The sequence below is a fragment of the Symphodus melops genome, assembly GCF_947650265.1.
Source record: "Symphodus melops genome assembly, chromosome: 5".
In the NCBI taxonomy this organism is placed as follows: Eukaryota; Metazoa; Chordata; class Actinopteri; order Labriformes; family Labridae; genus Symphodus; species Symphodus melops.
In genome coordinates, this window is record NC_136695.1 from 27379622 (window position 1) to 27400726 (window position 21105).

General features: G+C 42.9%; 1 protein-coding gene across 2 annotated transcripts in view; it reads right to left on the reverse strand.

Moving 5' to 3' along the window:
* The window catches only part of sv2a (synaptic vesicle glycoprotein 2A), a 215272-nt gene that overhangs the window by 190516 nt on the left and 3651 nt on the right, over positions 1 to 21105 (reverse strand). For both annotated transcript variants that reach the window (XR_013778993.1, XM_079342914.1), the window contains exon 2: positions 7253 to 8034. Coding sequence is in view for 1 of the 2 variants with exons in the window: in XM_079342914.1 (XP_079199040.1) it covers positions 7253 to 7859 (607 nt within the window). In the remaining variant the exon portion in view is untranslated. The remainder of the gene's footprint in view (positions 1 to 7252; positions 8035 to 21105) is intronic.

A 21105-nucleotide genomic window follows, 5' to 3' on the forward strand; every position in this document is an offset into this window, starting at 1 on the left:
GAGAGTAAAACTTTTCAACATATTATACTCAACCCTGTAAGTGTTGGCTTATATATCATTCTACAGCTAAAACTGATCTTTCTCAACCTTAGCCATTGTGTGAACAATCCTTCACTAAATAATGATCTCATGCAAACTGTAAAAAGAAGAAGAAGAAAAAAATCTGGGAAAATGCAGTAGTTGATATTAGGGTCAAAAAGTGACGTTTTTGCAGCAGAACTCTTTTTGAAATAACACACAATACTTTTGCCCTCATGAAAAAGGACAGACACTCATTGAGAAGCGTGTATGCCCTCTCGCCCTTCTGATGTGTAACCTAACCGAGCACATGGCCCTCAGTGGCCACCGTAACCCAAACAGCATTGCCACCTTCAACAGGCTCAGTTCATGTATTGACATCACGGGTGTGACCTCAGAATGAGCTGCACAAAACACCAGAAATGAGGCAAAGGGTGTCAAACACTTTTACAGCTGCGACTCTTCAGCTGCACCTCAAAGTATTTTTCCTGCAGCTAACAGAACATCTGACATTTGTCTTTCCACTTTTTTTTGTTTTTTTATTGTAAAAGCAACAAGCGGATTAAAATGTCACAAATGTTTAAAGGGAATATAATCTGCTGATTCATATTTCAATTAATAATATCACACCTTCAATTCTGTATTTTACTCAGTTAAAAAGAACAGTCGTCCACATTATAATTAAATGGACTCCATCTCCTGGTTCTGGAGCACATAAGTCACTTTAGACTTTTGGATCTATTGTGGTGTGAATAATCATCCATCATCAAGAAAGCATTTCCAATATCGGCTATGGCTCAGTTGGTAGAGTCGTTCTTCTCTCAACCAGAAGCTTGGGGTTCGATCCCCAGGTGTGTCCATGAGCAAGACACGAAGTCCCTAGTTTCTCCAGCTGATTTTTCAGCAGTTTATAAATGGGATTGATAATCACGAAGGCTCAACATATGCCACGTCTGTCTGAGTGGGTAGATATAACCTGTTCTGTAAAAGCACTTCAGGTAGTTTGAAGATTGAATTTGTGTCATATAAGCTTCATTTCATTTCATTTACCACATGCAGGATGTGATTTTTGGGGTAAGCGTGGGGATTTCTTTTGCACCGTCTAATGAATGCCTAGAAATGGATTTGAAGCGAAGATAAATTTCATAAGGCGAACAAAAACACATTTCTCCCGAGGATTTCATTATGGAAAAGGTACAAAGATAACAATTTGATGTGTATGGACTGGAACTCAAGATGAGATTAAAGACTCTGTGGACTACATTACCTCTACCACACATTACCTTCGTTTTGCACAAATTCTCCTGAAGTGATTCCTGTCCTGTACTTTCTTTCTTCTGAGAGAAAGGGTTCATTAAAATATCATTTGATCGTCTAAGGTGTTTCTCTGAGAGCACCTTCTGCGTGCAAATACGTTAATAAGATAATATTTGGTAAATGTTAATATTTAAAATGCTTTTATGACACCTAATGAGTTTCAAACCTCGTCGGGCATTTATCACCCTTCAACATTTCACTGTGTGCCGACTCCAAACCACGACAGCTCTCTGTTGAATCCTTTTTATAACACATCCAAGATACTGTTGAATCCCGTTTGGTTTGCCTGAAACAAAATGAGGGACGTCCAGAAAGAGAGAGGCTGGAGTCTTCAAACCACTGAGCATCTCCGTACTCCAGAGAGGAAGAGGGGGGAGGAGAGGGTGACGAGTGAGTGAAAAAAAAAAGAGAGAAGGGGCGGGGAGGATGGTGGCCTGTCTGAGCTGTGACAGAGCTCCAAACGGCTCCAGGGTAGTGTGTATTTGTGTATAATTGTGTGTGTGTCCGAACATGGAAAAACAAAGTGTGTTCCACTGCAGGGTTGTGTGTCTGTGTACATGTTGACTGAGGGAGGGGGGCAGGGAAGAAGGGGCTATAAATAGCCGGTTTTCCCTTTCTGCCAGAACGCACAGGGCTTTTTGAATGAGCTGGAGGAGGAGGATGCAATCAGCCATCGGAGGACTCGGCCGGTCAGACGGCACACTCCTCACTGCTGATGACTGAAAACCACGAGATTCAAACAAGACTCCTCACCATGGGCTGATGAATTATGCAACGTCAGTGCATGTTTTAATAAAATCAGTGCAGCCGCCGATTAAAGAGAGCGTAGGAATTACATTTCTGTTATATTTATTGAAACTGTCTTCATTTCCCGACAGCAATTATTAAATCAAACACTCTGACAAAAACGGGTAAACATCAGGTATGTGCTGCCGTCTCCAACCTGTCATTAGCCAATGAAATGGTCAATGGACTTCAGTGTGTGTGGCACTTTTTCTACAACGACATTCACAGCACCTCATCCTGCTCGAGGGCTGAAGCCCAGCTCAGCTGTCATTGGACGAGAGGCAGGGTGCACCCAGGACTGATCGTCAGCCAATCACAGGACTGACATACAGAGAGAGACAACCAGTGATACTCACATCCACACCTACAGACAGTTTAGGGTCACATATTAAACTGACGAGCATGTAAATAAACATAAAGCTTTGATTGGCTCAGAGTTCCTTTAATCCTTTTTTCACTCGGTTTCAAACACTCAAATTACTGCTAACGCTAATAAAGAGCAGGACAAGAAATAACATCTCCTTTTTGTTTTGCATTTAAATGAAACTATTACTCAGGTGCTTATTTGTTGTGTGGGTTTGTACTCTTTAAACAGACTCTTGGTAAGACTCTGAGAACCTAAACCTTTTTTATTTTAAACAGAAACTAACACTGTATTTATAATACAGTTTCAATCCAAAAAAACCTAATCAAGAACTAATAGGGGGCTGCGGCGCCTTTTAAGTCACCGCTCCACGTTTGAAATTCAATCCTAACAATATTGCCAGCAGGATGACTAAAATGAGACCATCTGCTGCCTCGTGGCCTGAATATTCCTCTTTCAAAGCTAGCTGAAGACAACAACATGCATCCTTAATTCACGCTGACAGGAATAATGTTCGCCATGATTTACTGAAGAGAAACAGCTAATTATAGCAGCAGGCTGCAGAATCTAACCTGGTTGGCCAACTGATTTTTTTTCCCCCTGCCAGCGTCTCCCACAGGAGCAGAGAGAAAACATGATAAGACACAGGTAGTTCACATCCTTCGTATCACTGAGATGTAGTTTTAGATGTCATGCTGATTAAAGGTGACACATTATGTAAAATAAACTTCACCATGTTTCTCTGACACTCATATGTGTTCCTAGTCCATCAACACATCCCGCAATGATGAGAAAAGTCCATCCCCTCCGTCTTCTGCCTGCTCCACTTTTTAAAAATATGTGCTCAAACAGGCCGTTCAGAGATGTTCCCTTGATGACATCACAAAGGGCAGTAGCCCCTCCCCCAGGTGGGTGTCACTCCTACAGCTAGGTGTTTGTTCTGCCCTCTGAGTCTGCCTTCTCACCGTAAACAATAGGACATGGAGCGAGAAAGACCGAGTGCACCCGAGCCCTTCCAGAGAGGGGGCGTGGTCAGATACAGCTAATTTACATATTTAAAGCTACAGACACAGAAACAGGCTGTTCTGAGCAGGGCTGAAATAGAGGGGTTTATAGACATGATAGAATACAGGATCAGAAACTTCAATTCCCAGTTCAGACCCTGTCTTTACTGTAAATTGGTCCCGTGTCTGCAGAGATGCCTGTTCACTTCCTGAGCCCTGCCAAAGTGTCTTTGATCAAGGCAAAGCCGTAAGATCATGTTTGTGCATGCGTGTGTGTTTCAGCCTGTGTGTGTGTGTGTGTGTGTGTGTGTGTGTGTGTGTGTGCAGCATATCTCTCAATAACAGAGTAATGTGTGTAAACCTGTGTACGTGTTATATAGAAAATACGAAAGGTTCTTCCACTTTCCTTATATGGGGCGGGTAGTGGTGTAACATGAAGTGATTCTGTACCAGGAGCATTACGTGACAGGGAACATTATTTTGTCCCCCTCCAAGGAGCAACAATGCAAAACAGGACCGTTTAGCATGTAGCTGAGCAAAGACTGCAGCCACAGAGGCCCCGAAGAGAGAAAAGGCTCCAGACATATCTGAATGATTATGTGCAGAAGTTTATTTATGCAGATGTGTTACCTTGCAGTAAGAGGAAAAAGCACAACAGTGTGAAGTGTATTTGACATTCAAAGAGGTTTCAGCTTATCCAGCACTTATCTAGAAATCTCCTTCCTGTGCTGCTGAGCAAACCCTCAGCTTCTACTTCACTTGATGGTTAAACCAACGCTGCATGCAGACACAACCTCTGCAGCTTCACAGCAAGGACAAATCAATGACAAGCACTCAGAGGTTCTCTGCTGAATGTGAAAGTGTCTCAGTGATGTGCTTCTCTACCAACATTTTAAAAGCCTCATTTTCCCCCTCTGGGGATCAATAAAGGATTATTTTATATAGTTTATAAAGATAAAGATGTCATGATTACCATGGCCTTTTAAAAAGACGTTAACATGCTGGGAGTCTCTGTTGAAACACACATTTCTGTTTAAATGGGTAGAAAAGATGAGGGTCTTTTCTTGATTTTTGCCTCTGAGCCCCTCACAGGGTACGTCTCTGCAGTGAGGGAGTTATTATTCTGCAGCCAATCACGGCTCACACGTGCGCAGAAGCTCACTGTCACACACATACAGTACAAATACACGCACACAATGTATGATTCCGCCACAGTGCGTCGAGTTAAAGTGGCTCACTCTGTGACGCCATAGAAGGCTCCATTTAGACCTCGTTGAGAGGGAGAAAAGGGTGAGGATTGGGTGGGGGTGGGGTTGAGGACACTGAGAATCATGGGATGCAGAGAGACATGAGCAAAGGAGGCTCTCTAGCATGAGTCAGGGATGTTGCGTAACAGGAAGAGAGAGAGGGGAGGGAATTGGGGATGGTAGTGTCTCCGTACTGGCTCCCCCTTGGTGTCGCACAGACTGAGCCAAAGAGCAAGAAGGGAGGGATTTGACTCACCTGCTGTGAGAAAAAGTACATTTAATTCAAGAATTCTGTCAGCAAAATTTGAGAGGGTTGACTGTACTTGAGTTATTTATTGTCCAAGAAGGGGGCGACTTCGTGCTTGGTGCCCTCATCCTATGTACAGAGGCTGTAGTAAAAGTTGGTGAGCGGGTTCAAATTCGACATTGCCCTCCTTTCCCTCCTCGCTCTCTTTCCTGTCCTGTCTCTAAATAAAGGTAATATCCCAAAACTACATTTCAAAAAAGGAAAAGAAAGAAAAATAAAAGAGCTACACATATGAAGTTTTTTAGTTTCTTATGCATCTACTGCTACAGCTTCTAATGTTTCCCTCATTGCCTGATAACACACATGCAGAATTTATTGGATATTAGAGCAGACAGACACATTTAGCCTCACACACGTCGGTCACTGAACATGTCAGCAGTGCAATCAATACCTCATCCTGTGCGTGGAAAATCACACAACCCAGTAACCGATAAAGCTTCAAAAGCATTTTTAATGCTGCCGCGCGGATGGAACGCCGACACACTTTCATATCTGATCGTTTGTATTTCCTGATTCTTCATGAAACCTGCAGGTTATTTCTGCACAATAGTCAGAGTATATGTTGGTAAAGAGATCCTTGGACATGGGCAAACAAATCAACAGGGCACACACACACACACACACATCCCCCGCTGATGCAGCACTGCAGCTCACTGACCAGCAGCACATTGTAGAACTGAAAAGAACATATTGTACTTTATCGTCAAACCTGTCTGCATCAAAGGTTACAGAAGCAAATATGGATCTTAACGTCTTGCACTTTCAGCCCACGCCGTGACCTTTAAAAAAAAAAAGGGATCAATGTGAATTATTTTGGCAGGAGGCCCAATAGTTGGGCTGCATTGTGGCGGCTTTGAGCATTACTGTTGTTAAACAATAACCTTCCAGTCGGCATTAATGCTGGATGCATGATGTTCGTTTAAACAGCACAGACGATCAATAGTCAGGCTTCACCGTCTGCAGGGAGACATCAGTCCATGTTGATCGAAGCGGCAGCAGGACAGTTCAACTGAAATTATGTAATCTCGTCTAATTCACCAACATTATATAAAACATCTGAACATCTGATGTCCTACTTTGTGGTATTGATCATTTTTTAACTAATATTTGGATTCATGCATGTCAATACACTTTTTCTTTCCAATTAACTCGTCGCAAATCACACATTTCAAATAAGAGTGGACGAAATGGTAAAATATCCAACCTGGTGGTTAAACACGAGACTGCAGAAGCTTCAAAAGTGACATAGACACCAGATCAACAGCAAGCAACATGTTTATAGCCTGGTCTGATCAATGATGTTGGTCCGATCAGCTCTGGCTCTCGTTGACTGAAAGTTCGGGTGAGACAGCACGTCCAGCATGGTGACCACGGCCAACGATGGGTGTGGTAACAGATTGTTGATCGCACAGCTTGTTTTAAAGGCCCTTCCCTCTTTTAATGGCAGAGAAGCAGCTTCTGACTATGATTGGATTTGAAATGATCAAGAAGGGTTGGCTAACTTCACGGTACAAAGAGAAACAAAAACTGCTTTCAGTGTTAGGAGACAAACATGAGGAAGTCCATATAGTCCTCTCACACAGCGTCCAGCTGAAGGGAAGCAGAGGATGAGGTGTTTACATTTAAGGTGTTTAATCTAATGAACCACTCAAGTCCTCACGTCAAGGTTTAGCTGATTTTCTGTTTTGTTTTTGATTGCGACAGAATTGCCAGTCAGCAGGTTTTGAAACTTATGCAGTGGCCTTTGACATAATATGCGCTGTTTCCACGGCAACGATAAACCTGTGGCATCTCTCATTGAGGCTGTCACGACAACAGTGATGAGTAATGACTCGGGTGGTTTTTGAGTCTCGTTAAGGGAACCGTTTTCATGAATTCATTCATCATGTTGTTTTGTAGATGTATCATTTTAAAAGTGTGATTCAGTGTCGATGTTACAGTAAGACTCTCAGGTGTTAAAGAAAAAGAACGATGCTCATCCCTGGTAAAGCAGAGCTCTCTTGTGTGTGTTACAGTTGACAGGCATGGGTGAAGGAAGTTCTGGCACAACCATCTTTCTTACTTTTGTAAATAAATGTTTTTGTTGTTTACGCTTCTTTAAGCAGGAAACGGCAGCGTCCTGATCCCTGAACATTCACTGGGGGTTTAAAAGTATCTCATGCTGTAGTTTCTACTTAAAAACATTTTATATGATGTCAGGAAATCTTACCCAGCATGCCCTTGTTTGGCTCAGATAGACACATGTCCTTCTCTGCAAAGGGAAGCACGAAGCCGACCACAAAGATCTCCACGCCATCTGCCATCAACGCCAGCCCGAGGACAAAGTAGAGGGTCCACTGGAACTTCCCGTGGCCGCACTCCTGCAGGATGGCCTCGTACTGCTGGGCCAGCTCCTCCTGGTCTTTCCTCCTCTCGCCCTCGTAGGCTGAAAGATCCCTGAACTGCTGCGCCTGCGCCGTCACCCCGTCCATACCGCCGGGTTTACTGGAGTCAGCCCTCGGGATTCCCTGGTATTCACCTTCGTAGATCTCATCGTCTTCGTCGTGTCCTTCAGTGGAATCACTGTGACCTTCGTCGTCGTTGGCTCGGCTGTCGTTGCGGTAATATCCACCATCGTTACCCGCCACGCCTGCGTAGTCATCGTCATCATCTTCCTCCTCGAAGCGTTTGTAGGAGCGCTTGCTGTACTCATCAGCCACTTTGTCCACGCCGCGCCCCACCTTCTTACCAACCTGTTTCTTTGCCACTTTGGCGATGTCCTTGGCGCCACGGATGAAATCCTGGCGGCCGTCTCTGTATCGACCATCGTCCTCCATCGTGGATTTTGGGGTGGTGGTCAGTCGCTGCTAGGAATCGGGAGCTATCACGAGCGGCCCAAGCTCATGAGTGTGAAATGGGGATTTCTGTTGGCTGGTGAATTCAGCACCACGGACAGCTCCCTGCTCCTCGGCACTGCTGATCTCTGGCCAGCGTGGATTTGGAAAACAAATCCTGTGAACAAAAAAAAAAAAGGAAACTGTGCGTTAGAGCTATTCATCACACTGACAGCTTACGAGGAAAAAAACATCCATTGTAAGCACATTTTAAAGAGATCTACATCGGAGCCAATTTACTCTGAATTACAAAAGGACCATTGGCTTTCACTTCGATGTTGCCATTTGCTGGACACGTTATCTGGCTCAGCGCTAATGGCCGAAGAAAAAAGGACATGACAGCTTTAAAGGGCTGACATCTCAGTGCAGAAGCTCAGTGGCCTGTATTGACTGAACAGCAGTTATCTCATAGCTCTCTCCTCGGCTCAGCACAATTCACAGCGTGGCATTTACAGTGGCACGCCGCAGAGACGACATATAATGGATCCTGCTGTGACACAGACGTGTGTAATTAACAAGCAGGGCTGCAGCGTGGTGCAAGCAGGTCAGCGTTTATAGAAGTTCCTACTGAGGACACTCATGACTGTAATCTGTGAACTCACGTTAAAACCTCGACACATCAAGTGACATCTTTGAAATGCCATGCATTTTATTTTATTCCATTCTCTTGGGATAAGAAGAACATTTTGGCTGTTTTCTTTGAGATCTCAAACATATTTATCCGTCGGCGTTCCTGAAATGATGAGTTAATTTCTCAAGATTTAGAGAAAAAGATTGAACAAACTCATCGTTACTGGGAAACAAGATTTGCAAGTCTGAGAATTTAAGTTTAATGAGTCAAGATTTTGGAAAACGGGAAACCTGAGCAAAAATACAATGTTTGGATTTATGTCCGCCGAGTTTCCGTACATTAGACAGGACGGCAGTAAAAGGGTTCAAGATTAGCCAACAGAATAATTCCTGGTAGCTGAGCTGTTACAGTGCGCACACAATGTACAGATGCTACAGTACTCGTCATGGGTTCGAATCCAACCATGGTCCTTTTCTGCATCCCCCACTAACTCTCTCCTCCCAACACTTCCTGTCTCTCTTCAGCTGTCCTGTCAAATAAAGACAAAATAAGAATAAATCCCTGCAGTAGTAGTCTGAAATATTTGTTTTTCATACCATACTTGTTTGTCTTTTAATTAACTAGTTTGCCTCCATCCTTGAAATTATCTTCCTTACTTTTACTCGTCCATAAGTCATCCTCTCTCCCTCACTCGCTTCTAATCACTACCTGTCTTTTCTCAGTCCCAACAATCAGTAACGCTCTTACTTCAGGAGAGAATAAAAAGAAGAGAGAAGCTAATAGCTCAGAGAAGCACATCAGAGCACAAAGAGAGCCATCGTGAATCAATCAGCAGGCCACCCTGATCTTTTCCACGACACTCAGTCAGTCAGTGTGATGCTGCCCTTGTTTGTCACCGTAATGAGAGCATGCTGTGCCAAGAAAACGGCAGCTACACTACTAATGGACAAAACAAACTCAGCAGGGATGTGATGTGGGTTGTTCCTGTTGTAGCTTTAATGTCCACAAAGCAGAATCTGCAAAGAACAGAACGGGGTGTCGGTGTTTTAATGCAGTTTGCAGTCAAATAAATAAACAGAATAGCTCGAGTAGAAACTATCGAGCCTAGTTTCTGGATATTGTAGTTTTTGTAACACAGATTGTAGTTTGACTCTATAACGAACTGCACCTTGATCTACTAAAGCCCTCATTTCTGCTGGAGCCATCCAAGGTCACCCAGACGAGACACTACTACCGTTTGTCTGCTACAATATCATAACTCCTGCGTGTGTGTGTATGCTCGTGAGACCAAACACAGACGGTGTTTCCCCAGAGAGCCGGTCTCTGGGTCTGCATGCAGCTGTAGCCAACACTGAAGTCGTTGTAGTAGCTTCCTGGGAGTCTTTAAAGAGCAGCAGCAGCAGCTCAGCTCGGGGGGGGAGGAGAAATGTTCAGCCTGAAGGATCGGCCAGCACCCAACAACACGACCACTAACACTGGAAAACAATGTACTGCAGAATGTAGTATCACACCAAAGGGAACACAATGTGCAACCTTTTTCTACCTTTATTTTCTTAACCATTTAAGATAAGACAACCTGAACAAAGTACTTTATCCTCGCCTTATTTCTAAATTCCTGTCAAAATCATTGCACACGCTACAATATATTGCTTGCTCCATTTCCCTTCCTCCTCATAAACAGCTTCAGATAATGGTAGATGAGTCACATTGATGATTATTTGACAAAAACCAGAGCCTTGTCCAATAAGAAAATAGAGTACAGAGAGGTGAAACACCGTCTCATAAAATCAGCAATTTCATGGATTTTAAAGTAAAATGAGAAGCGATCCACAAGATGTAAAATATTCATACTCTCCTCGATATCACTGCCCACAGTAATATCTGGGAGGGGAGGGTATTGCAAGAGCAGTGCAGGCAAACATCCAGCTCTTCTGAGTCATCCTCCCTCTTTGCACCGGTCCAAACCTGCCAAATATTTAACGTCTATCCCTCTTCAACATCCTGCTTCAGGAGGAATGTGTGCTAATATCAAAGGATACGTTTACTGTCAAATATATGGATCATTATATTTTACCCTAACCCAAGGCAGAGGTTTTTTCTTCTTTTCTTTATTTTAAATCTAAATCATTACAAGAAAAAAACATTTGACAATGAGGACTCATATGTTTTGTTAAAGGTGATCCCATCTTGTGTAGCTAACTACTGAGCTGAAGGAGACTAGAGCTAGCGGCTAATGTTAGCATATGGCCTCATCCACAAAGTACGACAAAGTGGATGTTACTGGTCTAACCTCAAATCTAAACCTTCCCCTGTTACATATTAAAATGTTAAAATTCACATTTGTTTTAGGTTGTTTGCGTTAAATGCTTTATGCTGAAAGTTAGCTGACATGCTAATGATTGTAATTTTATTCATGTTGTTTTGGACTCATCGCAAACCCCCCCCCCCCCCCCCAAAAAAAAACGTCTCCTCAAGTCAGAACAACTTTAAAACTCCAGAAAGGTGACAGATTTTCCAACTTGATGTTTTGTTGATGGTAAGAAACAATTTCATAATTCACATATTACACAAAACTTTATGCTCAAATATAAATCACACCATGATATTACTTTTCGTTTTTTTGTTCACACAGAGTGACCGAGAAAAGTTATTAAGCATCAGCATTGAGTTTAAACTCTCTGAATATATTACACAACCATGTTGTTTGATTCAGAACTGAAAGCAACAAGGAAACTGCAAACTGCAGACCATCTCCGGAGCACATGAATGCAGCAATCATCTTCAACATTAAGCTTCCTGTTTGATTTTTTTTCTTGAATATAAACGAGTGGAGTAGTACAATAAATGTCACAAATGGAAAAAACACAGTTTATCATATATTTTGCTCCAGTGAAAAAATAATTGGATTATTTCCTTGTGTATAAAAGGGTTTGATAACACTTTTTTATGTTGTCATATCGTGTACATAAAGTGAACTCACAAGCACTTTACACAGGAATGAATCGACTTTATTCCATGATATATTATTGTTCATTAATCGAGACATTTACACACACCATTATTGGATATATATTCCTCAGTGTATTTATCGTTGTCTCAAGTGATCAGACTGCAGTGACAGTGTACTGATCAATAAACCAATGAGCCATGTAATGTATATAAGGCCTGATGAAGACGAGGCATTTGCTTACACAATAAAATGTCTAATAGACCTTCAGCGATTCCAGACTCACTGACCCTCTTATTATTGGTGTTACGGTTCATTAAAATGTTTCTAACCTATTTGTTTTTTGCGATATTTGTGAAACATGACACCGTAGTCTTGGAAAAACAACAGCTCAGACAGAGAAGAGGAGGAGGGGCGGCAGGCGGGAGGAAACCTCTGAAAGCTTCCTGCGAAGCCTCGAGGGCGTTGAACAGACAGTGAGTGCTGCCGAGCGAACATCACACGACCCGCAGGTCTGCTGGGACGACTCCGATTCTAAGAACGTCCTCACTGAAAGCCAGCTGATACCGAAACCAGAGAAGATGGGGCTTTCTCTTGGATCTCCCCTCAGTCAGGATTTCTACAGAGCATTAAATAAACACAGATTACAGACGCTAAATCTATTTTAGTATCGCTTTGATCCGATGACAGCTGAATGTGTAATGACAGCGTGATGCAACCAGATGCCAGAAATTAAAGCAATAAAAGAACTCTTACTTACTGATATTTGATTCAGTATCATTAGTACCGACCTTCTTGCAAAATGTAAAGCTTTACATCAAGATGCAGACGAACATACTGAAGCATAAGGATGATAAATATGACATGAGGCCGTTTCAGAGCCTTTCAGTTTTACTCCAGGCTTACTGACGCCCTTTTCAAAGTGCAATTCCACAACAACAGCACGATGACAAAGAAAGCTAACAAAGCTCCTTACGCCTTGAGACGTTCGTACTGATTCTGCAGCGGCGTGACATCTGTGTCCAAGTCTTTGAATTCAGAATGCCTCACGGTGTCTCATGAAGCATGGAGAGTGCACGACACGACGAGAGCTCCACTCCAATGTACAGTCAGACTTGCACACACACAACGTCTCTGCTGCTATCTCTGAAGACGATATCTCTTCAGCCCGCAATATTGATACTGAAGGGGAAACATCACAGGGACGTAATTAAGTCTTGAAATAGCTAAAATGCTTAATCTGGACTAAAGAGGTGGATCTAATGACATTTTCTGAGAGCACAGACATTTTTTTGGGTTCTTCCCTTCACTGTCTGGATTTCTACTGAAATGTAAAGCCTGCGTCACCACCACACCAGCAGGTTTGACTGATTTATGATTGTGACCCCAGGCAGAAGTTTCTGAGCTGCAACATTTGCAGGATGAAAAACTTGAATATTTCAGGATGAACTGCAGGAACAAGCAGCCGGGAACAAATGGACCTCTGTGTTCCTCAGTGTCGCTGCCTTTAGGTTCGGCTCGATTACTCCCTCAGTCAACAGCTGAAAGCGTCGCTCTAAAAGAGATGTGCTGCTGCTTAAGATTTCCAGCCTAACAAATGTTCCCCGAGCTACGTTTATATTCATCAAAGTGAAGCTCTATAAGACCTCCTGCAGTTAATCTGACACCATTCAGTAAAACATCTATACAGTTATCCATGTCTGACAATTATTCATCTCTGGAAGAAAGCTGCAGCTCTTTTGCCGCTTTGTCACTCTGAATGGCAGCATCACATCATGAGCAAATGTTGTGAGGACATTTGGTGCTTTGTCACAGCCTGGATCAGATCCTATGAATGCTCATTTTAGTTTTCACTTGCATGTAAAAGAGTCAAGCATGAGCCTTCAAGAAGAACCTAAAAGTCTTCAGTCACCCAGCAGACAGGTTAAACACGAACTGTCCCATAGTCAGACCGTGTCAAAACAAAATCTGGACAGAAAAAATAGGATGTCGGATGCTGCGCTGCTCTTTTCCTACAAGTATGGACAATGCATATGCAGCATACATGTAAAAGTATGTTGTGTAAAAGAGCTGCCAAAAAGAGTTAAACAGTTAAAAGCACATTCTGTGAAATACAGTGGACAGGTTTCCTGAAGAGTCAAAATACCTGGCTTTAAGTCCCTAACCCTATTTCCTCATTTAGTATGCACGCCAAGCCGCGTCAGCCATGACGGTCGACCCTTCTCCGTCCTCTCGGCTCCATCCTGCTGCAGAAAATTAGATTTCATGGCTAAAAAACAAGCTGCCAGAAGAGCAGCGAGCAGCAAACCCCAGGCCTCAAATTCATCGTCCCCCGAGACATTTATAGTTCGGTCTGGATGACGGCGCAGAGAGAGTATGTGCATGTTCGGTTGCCTACACGCAATGGTTCACTGAACATACAGAGCAGGCAGAATGCATTAAAGATAAGATGTGTGGAGGAAAAGAGGAAACAACCCTGTTTGCAGGTTTCATAACAAAATAGAGAAAGGCGGAGAATCAAAGGAAGGAGTGGTGTGTTTAAATATTCATGGGACGTTGGCTAGACGCTGAGAATACTACACAGTGTGAGAATTAATTTCAAATTGACAGCAGCGAGCAAAAACAAGCAATGACTTCAGTTTTGGCATTACCCAGCATGCACTGCTCCAGGAGAAGACAAATAGAGCACGGAGGAAGCTTTACGGCTTGTAAATGTTTTGTACTGCAGTGAAACGATGGTCATCCTCACACTACAATAAACACTTACAAAACTATTACACTGTAAAAAATGGATCCACTCTGACGACCTGAAGGTTTTTAGATTAAAAACGAATGGGCACCAATGAGCTTCAAACTCTAACGTGTACCACAAGAGTTTTTCTGCCTCGGAGTACCGACGAATTATTATTATTTTTTTTTTTCAAGAATAGTTTTTAATTGCTTCTGTGAAATATATCCTTTAAAAAATATTTAAACTTGTTAACTGTGTAATTGCGATTCACCGCGAGGAAGTTAAAACATCTCCAGAGAGATTCACAGATCCAGATTCCCATCCTTACTTTCGTGTTTTTTTTTTCTTAATATTTTTAGGGATCTACCATCAAGTCGTATAATGAGAGCTGTTAATATCCTGAGAGGTCATTTCAAATAAGAACCTAAACAGTCACCTTCTACCTCCTCGGCTGGAACAATTAATCCTCTTTTCAAGTCTCTAACTTCAAACAATGAACAGCTGGAGTCTTTATCGCTCCTCTCTGCACAGAGACTCAATCACGTTTTCATTTCCCTCTGAGGAGACGAGCTGGTCGGGTGATCCAGGTCCGTCGTCATGGTCACAACCTTTGTACCAAGGCCAGCTAAATGCAACGAGACAGCCAATCAACATCCCATTAGCGTTTCAAGAGCTGAAAATGACAGTGGGCGTTGACTTACTCTCTCAGCCTATGAATAACAAACAAGTCCTGGCGTGCACATGCAGGGTTACAGTGCAGCTGTGGCCACTTCATCACTGCATGTAAAAGGCTCCACCATCGCTCACGAGCGTGACATAGAAAGAAAAAAAAAACCCTTACTCCAGTTTCATCTTTGTATGCAAATGGGCTTCAATGGAGACTCGTTTTGTTTTCGTACAAAGAGGAACACATGAGCTCACTGCATAAAGAGTTATGGTGAAACAAAGAGGTTCTGCAGACTTCTCTGGCGTCTTCAATGAAGAGCAAATTGATAATGAATTAAAACTCGGGAGGAGGAGGACCGAGCAAATGCGCCAGTTGTCGCTCGCTGCTGATGAAAGACTTAATTATGTTATCTCGTTTTCTTCCAGTGAGCAGAGTAGACACACGAGGGACGGGAAGTTCGACTTCACACGCTACCACAACCCCACACACACACACACACACACACACACATACACACTTGTGCAACAAACACATGAGGCTTAAAGGCAGGCTGACAGGGATCCAGAAGCAGCAGCACCAGCTTTACGTTATACTGGGATGTGAAAAAACAAAATATATGTCTTTAAGCACATTGAGTATTTTAAGTGTATGATTGAGAAGAGAAGCTTTCTAGGAGTTACAGAGTATAACATCTGTCCACAGTTCAACTATTTACCTTTCAGAGCAGCAGAGTAGATCTCCAGCTGTCACTGAAGGACTTGTAACCACATTAGTCCGCCTCTGACAAGGCCGCTCTTTCAACACCACTGAATTACGGCCATTCATAAGTCTCGCTGATAGCCTTGAGCTTTTCACAATTACTCTTTGCTGCACTGTTAAAAGTCAGACGTTAAGAGCAGCTGGTAAAAGAAGCAACTCAAAATACATTTCCCTTGTAACGTCAGGCTCTGGCACTCGATGATCGTGGAGAGATATCTTACTCAGTGGATATACGAGAGGCGTTTAGCCGCAGACAGCTGCTGGCAGGAAGCTACGGGGCTCTGAGGAGATGGATGAGGAAGAATAAACCAGTGAACAGCTCGCACACAGCGCTGAGACCTTTAAACCCTTCGACCCATCAAACAACATTCTCTGAATAAAACCATCTTTGATGCAGTGCCACCAAACTCTGCGCTCCATTTATCTCTTTGACTGACTGACTATTTTCTTCTTCTGTATTTGCCTCCGCTGCAGACGTCGCACTACAAGTTATGGCCTGATCACTCAATCGACAACAATCAAGGCCACATCTGGGACTCCTCACGACCTCCCGACACAAAGTCCAGCAGTTCTGTCACTTCTGTGCCACTGACCATTGAGAGCACAGAGCGCTCTGCACGTCCAAAAAGTCAGACGCATAAACAGACGAAGTGGATGAGCAAAAGGAGAACGATGATGCTGCAAGATGGAAACATGAGACAGAGCAGATGTTTGTAAAGCTCTGGCGACAATGATACATTTGTTTTTGTTGACAGTCTTCTACCCGGGTGTCGGGTAGCCCAGCTTGTCTTTGTGATGTGATGAGGACTGCTCAGGTCCCACCATGTCGTCTGTCATGTCCGTCATCTTAAATGTATGTCTCTGATATGGATTAACCTGACACAGTGACCATGGAAACAGAAGGACATTAGAGGGATGGATAAGTGATCTCAGACTTTTATGTTCACATAATTAGAATATGACAATAAGTCCAGTTTGTAATCTAGCTGCTGTCTGCATGATTTAGAAGAGGTACTGCTGTCTTTGATCTGATTCAGGTGATGAGGTCATCACCTCGTCACCCTCTTTCTTCACACCTTTCCTGTCCAATCACGTGACAGCAAAAAGCTCAATGAAATCATCTCATTCAGAGTAACTTACACCCTGTGTGTCGAGAAAGACAAATCCAAATGGACCCAACAAAATATGTTACCTTGCACATGTGTTAGCCCGCCCTCAAGAGCCCCAAAATCAGTTAATTTAACTTTAAAGTAATATAAACAGCGCTAGACTGAGAGGCACCAACGGGTTGTTTTAAACAAACAAGATGAACATGGAGAATGTAGCAAACTGCTTTCCATGTCTGAACAATATTTCATTATCTTCCGAGTTGCTCTCGTGAAAACATCTGCTGCGGTCTTTTAGACATCAAGCAGGAACAGACGGCAAAAAGTCAAATCAGTGCTGAACAATGTTTTCTGCGGAGACAAAAGAGAACACAAACAAACCAGGAAGAAGCATCAACAACCCTGACGCGGCGGAGGTTTCAGGATGTTTGGTGAAAACAAACCAAGATTTCCAAACCACAACATGTACTGTCCATGTCTATGAGCTGAAAGTGTTAAAATGCTGCTGAACAATGGAACCGCCTCTGAAATATTTCTTTCCTCAGGTCGACCATTTTCCATTTAAATTTCTCACATTCTATTCAAGCTGAATCCAATTAACAGCCTTTCGTTATCTGTGTGAGTCACCCCCCCCCCCCCCGCCCTCCCTCCAAATATAACCTCAGCTTTCATCAGCACTCAGATTCACACCTCGTACAAACTAACCCACAGCTTCAAGCATGCAAACTAACACTCCACATACAAGTTAGCGTCATGCTCAATGAATCTTCAGACACATCATCACCACAGATAATGATAAAAACATGCATGTCGTAACTTTCACGTCTGCAGTGATGTCGAGTGTCAGAAAGGAAAAGACGATCACACAGGTGAGAGAGGATCAAAGACATTAACCAGGTTTCTGAAAGAGTGTTTTCCAATTGGAATACACGTCACGATGTGGCACGTGTGTTTGTCTTCATGCAAAGATAAACGCGACACTAAATCACAAGGAATCACAATTTGATCACATTTAAAGAGAAGCAGATTCATTTATTATTATTTATTATTACTGTTACTCTACTGTATTACTGTTTTATTATTATTATTATTATATATATTTTTTAAAACGTGACTATTGGATCAGCTCATTTTATCTGCGAATTAGAAAAATAATTGAAGGCTTTAAAACATAAAATGTCTGTGAATATCAATCTATCTAAAGATCGTAGATAAAGCTGAGAAAGCTGAAGGCTGATTTATCGTTATTTGAATTTGAATTCTCCCTGATATCGGTATAGGCCCAAAAAAATCCAATATCGGTCGGACCATAATTTTATTGCATTTCTGCAAAAAATGTCTGCAGGGAATGATCCAGATTGTACACATCACATCTTCTCATTCCTGGACAGACTTTTATAAATCCATGTTTCTCCGTCTTACAGTCTCTGAAGCGGAGTTTTGTGAAGTTGCTCCTTTCTTCTCTCCACTTTAATTCACACGTTGAATTCAATCTTGAAGCTCTTTTGACAGCACAGACGCAGCAGTGAGAGAGTGTGAGCGAGAGGGGAGAGTGAGAATTAGATAGAAAAGGAGAGAGAGAGAGAGAGAGAGAGAGAGAGAGAGAGAGAGAGAGAGAGAGGTATGATTCAGTTAGTGGTGAGTCCTCAGACCTGCAGATGGCTGATAATGTCATGCAGTGCTGAATTAATTTCACTTGACATCTTTGATTTCTCGTCATGACGCCTGCAGTGATTTTCTCCTCTGATGGATCGTCCCTGAGGCTCATCACAATGCTGATCATGACCACACAGATAAAGGAAGACACTGAAGGAAATTCTAAGAGTACATACTGTACATTTAAATTTGACATGAAAAAAAAAAAAAACATTCCTTTAAATGTCTTATTGAGTATTTTTCCGTGACATAAACTTGTGCAAATTGCATCCAAGTGCATTATTATCGATAGATTGAACATCTTCGGTTGATCATTTTTTCTCATACCTTCTGAGCGACAGCAAACCAAAGTGCAGAAAAGAAAAACAGCAGCACTTTCGTTAATTCTTCATATTGCCTGTGCACGCATGCACAAGTTTCACCTTTCTTATAATCTTGTTCTATACTCCATTTTATTTAACTTAGTACTTTTGCACATTTAGGTTTATTAATGTAAATATTATTTATCTTTTTTACCTTGTTTTATTTTATTTACCGTACCCTTTTATCTACATCGCACCGTGGGGAGGGGGGAAACGTAATTTCGATTTCACTGTATGTCTGACATATTTTGGAATTGACAAATAAAGAACCTTGAACCTATCTCAGTATCGTCTTTGTACTTTCTCATGGGGAAGATTGGAAATTAAAACAGTAGCACAGATTTGCAAAGTTAACATGAGTTAAACCTGGAGCGTAACAGTAACACACAATAACAACATTCGGGCTACCGACCCTTTGTGTGACGTCATGGCAACTTTTTCCACTGTGGGATTAATGTCAAACTCGAGGCTTTACAAAACTCTGCAGTCAACAAACCGATGGATGATGTTATTCTGCTGCAGTCGATGTTCAAAAGTAGTTTATCGGATAGTCTGTAGGATTTGTGAAGCCTTTCATCCTGACTACAGAAAACATGCGTATTTGATCCATTATTCTGCACAGCCCAAAAAAACAGCTAATGAGGACTTTTGAAGCACACAACATCCAAATCTAACTTTATATATTCACGCTGGAAAGACCCTGAGAGCTCAGCAGGAGCGTCCTCTCCGCTCTCTGGAGTGCATCAGGGTCGGGTAAACACGGCCTACACGCTCGCTCCGTTTGAAGAGGTTCCCCCACAAGACTCAGCCGTGTGGTCGTTTCAGATCAGCTCACCGAGGTGGAAAAGAAAAGCAAGGCAGCTGTCGATATAAATATATACAACCTCAACAATAGTCGGGTCAAACTGCTGAGCATCGGAAAACAAGCTGTTCGAACTGCTGACTGTGGAGATGAGACGCACTACAGACGCCGCTGTTTAACCTATGTGCCGCTCATGAAAGCTTTAGATACCCCGTTTTAAAAACCTCTTTGGACGTGCTAGCAGTGTGGCTCTTTAGGTAAAAATTCACTCTGCATTGAAACATAATCTAAAGCATAAACTGTATAAAACATGGACCTAGCCTTGGTTTTTGAAGAGGCGTTCTGAATCCCAGCGACGGTGGCAGCCATATTGAAAATGATCAGCTAGAAGAAAAGCCTAAGTCTTTTTTTTTTAGACAGGACAGCTTAAGGAAGAAAGGAAAAGTTGGGAGGAGAGAGTGGGGGATGACAGGCAGTAAACGGTCGAGGTCGGATTCAAACCCTCAGCTGCTGCAACGAGGACTACAGCCTTCATACATTGGGCACGCTACATGCACAAACAAACACAGACAGTGCACAACAAAAGCAGATTTTTAGTCGTTTCCAGGCCAACTCTGTATTTTAACCAATCGACCCGTATTTCACATCCGTCCTCATCCATCACTTTCCTATCAGCAACTCTGGCCTGAGCCTCAAGGGGAGTCCTGCAGAGCTGTGCGAGGGATCCATCCATTATTCATGTCTTGTTTTCTGGCCACAAGGACAGAGGTGCTGGAGCAGACTCGTCCCTCAGCCGTGATGTATAGGTGCGATAAAAAAAAGAAAAACTCTCCACGCGGCCCGGCTCCAATTTCTGCTCTTCTTCACCGACCACAGGGCGACATCTCCACAGAGCCACGCAGGAAGTGACAGTTTTATTCAGCTGCACCGTGTTCCTGCATGGCTCCAGGTTCATCCAGGCCAACGACAGAGAGGAGGGTGTCATGATTGGTTGTTAGGCTCACTGGGTCGTTGCTGCTCCCTGGCTGCATAGTCCCTGTTGGGAGCCGAACATGAGTCACGTCATCATTCCCCTGCTTGGGCTCTGGGTGTGCACCGTCACCCTGGTGGCACTGAAGCGTCTAGCAACACCATGTCAAACACGGTGACGTCAGCTCTCTGCATCCATTTTGGCTTTGCTCGCTGTAAAATGGACTGAAGGGAGTCAGACTGAGGGCAGCTGAGAGGTGCAGTTCAATGAAGCATGTCAGGGAAAAACCGTTCTGCACAGTGTAGTCGTTGACAGCCTGGTGCAGCAGCTCACATTAATGTTATTGTTTAACGTCTATACATCAGCATTCATCACCTCTGCTTTACACGTCTAAGTGTTGTAACCTGTAGATGTAAGACTGTATAAACATTGACGCCACTTATTGTTGTCTGTAGAGGTGTTACAAAGCCCAATGATGACAGAGGTCGTACAGGAAGTGCTGACTCCAACTGACGTCTAAAGCTAAAACAAGAAGGCTAAAACAAGAAGGCGTTGAAGCAGCTGAATAAACGTCTCGGCTGCTAAAACACGGCGATACGTAGCTCAGCTAGCTTGTCC